We start from the raw sequence: 5811 nt of genomic DNA on the forward strand, positions 1-5811 counted from the left end.
AAAGAATGTTGTATATACCTAGGATGTCTTGAGGGTGAGTCAATTATTTTTGGGTGAATTATCCCTTTAATTAATTTCCTATAAATCAGTGATTCTCAAACATTTTCAGGTGGTATACCACATAAAAAATAAAATCGTAGGCTACCTAACACCCAAAATGTTGAGGAAACCAGTTTTAATTGGGTAATTAGCCCAAAAATAAAAATTCTGTCATCAATTACTCACACTCGTCATTACAAACCTGTATTATTAACTTTATTTAGAAAAGTTTATTGATCTGTGAAAAGGTGTACCTGCATTTTTATGCCATTATCATTATTTTAGATGAAAATGGTCTCAGAACAAAAATATTATTGTTTATCGCAATAAATTTTTGGCCAATTTATCGTCCAGCAAAATGTGTTATCGTGACAGGCCTATACATCACATGCATATTCATTTGTATTGAATACTTCATGGGCCACAGTTTGAGAACCACTGCTCTAAATACACAAAAAATGACTGTATATTAACTTAATTCCTTGAACACACAAACCTTGGTTTGAATTAGAGCTCCAGGAGGGTCTTCTGGATTTTCTAGTTCAAGATCAGAAAGATTTATGGTCTGAAAATAAAAAATAAAAGTCTGAATACGTAACAGCACACATCTCCCCCTCAACAAGACACATGAAGCCATCTAAGTCTTTACCCACCTGTGAGTCAGCACTTGTGTCAGGGTGTCTGAGCTGGAGTGTTTTGAGTAGTCCTTCATGGGAGTATAGTTTAGGTTTGGGACCCGACAGTCTCAGAAATGTTGATCCAGATTGTAGATTACACCAGAAATGTGCAGCTTGGCTGGTGGAGGAGACAGAGACAGAGAGACAGAGACAGAGACAGAGACAGAGAGAGAGAGAGAGAGAGAGAGAGAGAGAGAGAGAGAGAGAGAGAGAGAGAGAGAGAGAGAGAGAGAGAGAGAGAGAGAGCATCATTTAAAACAAGCTTGTGCACAGAGAAATAAACCACAACAAAATGAACACATACTGGACATTTTAGTCTTTCCCTATTCAGTTAGATAAAGATGAAGAAGAGTTATTGTAATATCATGAAATACTAGTCTCTTAATATTTTAAACTAGATTTTCAGTTTTTACTAAAATGTTAGAAGCTTTAGTAATTGTTTTGTGTCTATATAGTTTTGAATTAGTTTTGTTTGGTGGTTTATTAGTTACATTTAATTTTTTGTTAGTTATTTTAGTACTTCAAGTTTTATTAAAAAGTTATATTAGAAGTTATATTAGAAAGTGAGAAACATTGCCTTTGCAACTAGCTAAAATATATATTTTTTTACAAACCAGATTCCAAAAAGGTTGGGACCCTGTACAAATTGTGAATAAAAACAGAATTCAATGATGTGGAAGTTTCAAATTTCAATATTTTATTCAGAATACAACATAGATGACATTTCAAATGTTTAAAATGAGAAAATGTATAATTTTAAGTGAAAATTAAGTTGATTTTAAATTTCACAGCATCAAATAAATAAATAAAAAGGTGGGATAAGGCCATGTTTATCACTGTGTGGCATCCCCTCTTCTTTTTATAACAATCTGCAAACGTCTTGGGACAGAGGAGACAATTTGCTCAAGTTTAGGAATAGGAATGTTGTCCCATTCTTGTCTAATGCAGGCTTAGTTGCTCAGCTGTCTAAGGTCTTCTTTGTCACATCTTCCTCTTTATGATGCACTAAATGTTTTCTTTGGGTGAAAGATCTGGACTGCAGGCTGGCCATTTCAGTACCCGGATCCTTCTTCTATGCAGCCATGATGTTGTTATTCATGCAGTATGTGGTCTGGCATTGTCATGTTGGAAAATGCAAGGTCTTCCCTGAAAGAGCAATGTCTGGATGGGAGCATATGCTGTTCGAGGACTTGGATATACCTTTCAGGATTGATGTGCCTTTCCAGATGTGTAAGCTGCCCATGCCACACACACTCATGCTACCCCATACTATCAGAGATGCAGGCTTCTGAACTGAGTGTCGATAACAACTTGGGTTGTCCTTGTCTAAGGGCCCAAAGATCACAGGCATCCATTATTGTTTTCCAGAGATTGTTCAGAATTCTCTGAATCTTTGGATGATATTATGCACTGTAGATGATGATAACTTCAAACTCATTGCAATTTTTCTCTGAGAAACTCCTTTCTGATATTGTTCCACTCTTTTTCGCCGCAGCACTTGGGGAATTGGTGATCCTCTGCCCATCTTGACTTCAGAGAGACATTTCCACTCTGAGAGGCTCTTTTTATACCCAATCACGTTGCCAATTGACCTAATAAGTTGCAAATTGGTCCTCCAGCTGTTCCTTATACGTTCCTTTAACTCTTCCGGCCTCTTATTGTTACCTGTCCCAACTTTTTTGGAATGTGTAGCTCTCATGAAATCCAAAATGAGCCAATATTTGGCATGACATTTCAAAATGTCTCACTTTCATCATCTGTTATCTATATTCTAATGTGAATAAAATATAAGTTTATGACATTTTTAAATTATTGCAATCCTTTTTTATTCACAATTTGTAGTGTCCCCACTTTTTTTTTTTTGGAATTGGGTTTGTATTTTATTTAGTTTCTAAAAAAAAGAAGAAGAAAAAAGATAAAATGAAATTGAAAAATGTTTTCTGTGGTCTTACACAGAACAACCCTGCTAACAAGTAAAAAAAATTATATATAAATTTATATATAAAAACCTTGAATACATGCATCTTGGGTGTATATTATAATGCCTTAACAAAACTTCACTGTTTTCTAAGAAATATTCATAATAAAAGAGTTAGTTTAGGATCCAATTCTCACTATTAACTAGTTGCTAATTAGCATGCATATTACTAGAATATTGGCTGTTTATTAGTACTTATAAAGCTAATTTATGCCTTATTCTGCAAGACCATATTCTACATCCCTTTATCCTACCCAATACCTACTTAACAACTACCATACTATTATTAACTAAATTAGTTTTAATAAACTAGCCCATGATTTACTCACCCTCAAGTCATCCTATGTGTATATGATGTCCTGGCTCTACCAGGCTTTATAGTAGCAGTGAATGACTGTTTCTATTTTGAAGTCCGTAAAAGGCTCTGGGTGGTTAATAAAGGCCTTCTGAAGCAAATCGAAGCATTTTCACAAGAAAAATATCCATGTTTAAAGCTTTTCAAAGTAAAGTTCCAGCCTGTCGCCTTCCGTGGAAAAGTGTTGAAAGTGCCTTCTCTGAGTTCAAGATGCCTACGCGAAATCTGACAAGCTTAACTGGTCATGTAAGCCTTTGAACTGCAGAGGCACTTTGACTGAACTGAATGCAGAATGCAATCATAACTTTACTTCCTAAAATTTTTAATATGGATATTTTTTACTTACACAAACACATCAATTCACTTCAGAAGGCATTTATTAACCTTCCGGAGCCCGTGTTGAGCACATTATTTGATGGACAGATGCATTTTTATGGACTTCAAAAACAGAGCAACAATCCCTGCCATTATAAAGCTTGGAAGAGCCAGGATATTTTTAATATAACTCCCAAAGACAAATGTCATATATACCTAGGATGACTTGAGGGTGAGTTAATCATGGGCTAAGTTTCATTTTTGGGTGAACTACCCCTTTAATAGTGAGAACTGGACCTTAATCTGAAGTATTGCCATAAAAGATGATGACAAGTCATAGAAGAGGAACATTCAAGTTATTGTTTGTATGAAGTGCATTCATAATTTATTTTATTAAATGTAATAGATCTGAGCAACAACAACAAAAAAGCAAGGATGGCTGCTGAATGAACCAGGTTACTCCAGTAATAACTTTAGTTATGTGTGAAGCAAGCATCTCATCACAACCGGCTTTTCATCATCTCATAGTAGCAAAAGCAATAGACTTGTACCTTGATATTGCTGCAGGCTGACAGGGCATGTCTAATATGGTCTGTTGTAGCTGGGACAATGTAGGGATTTCAACCATGATAAGATTTTCCTCTGCTTCCTCAACTTGAAAGCAGTCATTAAAAATGAACCATGGATTAACCTTGTCACCATTTTCAGCCTGTAAAACAACCATGTTAAATATCACAATAACACTTAGCACCGACATGTTTGAAAGCATATCACCTCTAAAAACAATAAATTTATTTAGAATTATGTAACCACAGATAAATATGCAAAACTACAGAACATACGTTTTCAGGAAACTCAAAAGTTCCTGTTTCTTTCACAGGTATGGCTGATGATTTTGCTTTTCTGGCTTTGTCCTGGAATCCGCCCAAGTCTGAAGTCTGCTGGGGTTCTGTCCAGTCCGCAGAACTGAATGTGGACCATTCGTCAAACCCTTCACAACTTTGAAAACCATCTTCACCATTGCGGCCCAACATACACTCCCCCATTACACGCAACAATGCAAACCAATAACACCTGAGACACTATAACAGTTCTGTCTTCATCTAGCTACAGTAGGATCCACACTGTTTGCCTCTATATTGACCGTCTTTGCAGCTATGCTTTTGGCAATGTGCAGCTTGTTTTCTGGTGTGCCACAGGAGGCAGGGAGTTCCCATTGTGTTTCAGAGGCAGGTTAGATGACACATGCTTCCTTCCAAAGACATTTCCTCACTTGCTCTGCTTTGATTTCCAGGAAGTAGACCGAGGAATCTGAAGAGAGGGAGAAACAAATGTCTGTGATGAAAATATAAAATTTTACATTAACATAACATTTTATTTTGCACTTTATTAATCCCTACATGAAAATAGCGTATGGTGTATTTATGAAAGCTTGTTTCTGAGACAGTTCTGAGAAGGGGAAAATTATGAAATTGGGAGATAAAATTATACATTTCTAATGAAAATATAATTTAAATATAATATAATTAATATAAAAACAGTTTAACAGAATAAAATAAAAATGTAACGTAAAACTAAATATACACCTATTTATATATGCAAGATTTAATTTCTATTGCAGGAGATGTAAACACCTTATAAAAAGATTTAAACATGTATTTTCGAACTTTCCAGTTTTAGCCTTTTACAGCAATAATTGTATTATGTAGCCTAAAAACTCTGTATTTATTTTATGTTTTTTTACATTCAAAAACAGTAAGTTAACATATGTAAACAATCACCTGTTAGGCGCTATGTTATAATAGAGAATTTTACATTTCACATTTGCTTATAAAGTTATAAAGTTTCCTTTTGACTCAAAATAAGTTTTTTTTTTTTTTTTTTGGTTATCGCTTTATCGTGTTCTCATTAAACATAAATTACGTTGCTTTGCCTTTCCAACAGCGTAGGATATTGGTCAGATTAAGATTAACAGACCAGGTAAATAAACCATTTGTTTCATACATTCTGTAAGCAAATCAACGTCTTTGCGGTTAAACTAACTTGTACCAATAAAACGACAACACTTACCCTCATAAGCAAACAGCAATAGGTGTGTAATAAAGCCTGATTGTCTAGATAATAGTTAAACCACGTAGCATTTCCGCGATTTTCTGCCAGAAATCTGACGTCATGCGAAAAGGCGGAGAGTGAAGTGCGCACCTGCCCAGCACGTGATCGTTTCTAGAAGGTAACCGTCGTAGGCTACAGCAAAACTCTCGCGAGATTCACAGTTATGGGGCCATAGACGATCTGGGCTCATTCTTTTATTTTTCTCTTGTATTTTTGAGCTAATTTCACATTCATAAATGCATTTTTACTAATAAAAACCGAACTTAATGATTTTGTTGATGAAAGGCAATTTTTGTTGAAGAAAGACAGTAGGCTAGCCTACTATTTGAGACACG

The 5811-nt window shown here is 35.2% G+C and overlaps 1 protein-coding gene across 1 annotated transcript; it reads right to left on the reverse strand.

The window, feature by feature from the left end:
- Window positions 1-309: 309 nt before the first annotated feature.
- On the reverse strand, window positions 310-5549 carry si:dkey-229e3.2 (uncharacterized). Its single transcript, XM_067454522.1, has 5 exons — window positions 5435-5549; window positions 4207-4675; window positions 3916-4073; window positions 693-834; window positions 310-604 (listed from the first exon to the last, which is right to left on the reverse strand). Exons 2-5 carry the CDS (start codon window positions 4408-4410, stop codon window positions 509-511), a joined length of 600 nt encoding a protein of 199 aa, XP_067310623.1. The 5' UTR covers window positions 4411-4675; window positions 5435-5549; the 3' UTR covers window positions 310-508.
- Window positions 5550-5811: the final 262 nt, after the last annotated feature.

Source organism: Pseudorasbora parva, chromosome 10 (genome assembly GCF_024679245.1).
Source record: "Pseudorasbora parva isolate DD20220531a chromosome 10, ASM2467924v1, whole genome shotgun sequence".
NCBI lineage: Eukaryota > Metazoa > Chordata > Actinopteri > Cypriniformes > Gobionidae > Pseudorasbora > Pseudorasbora parva.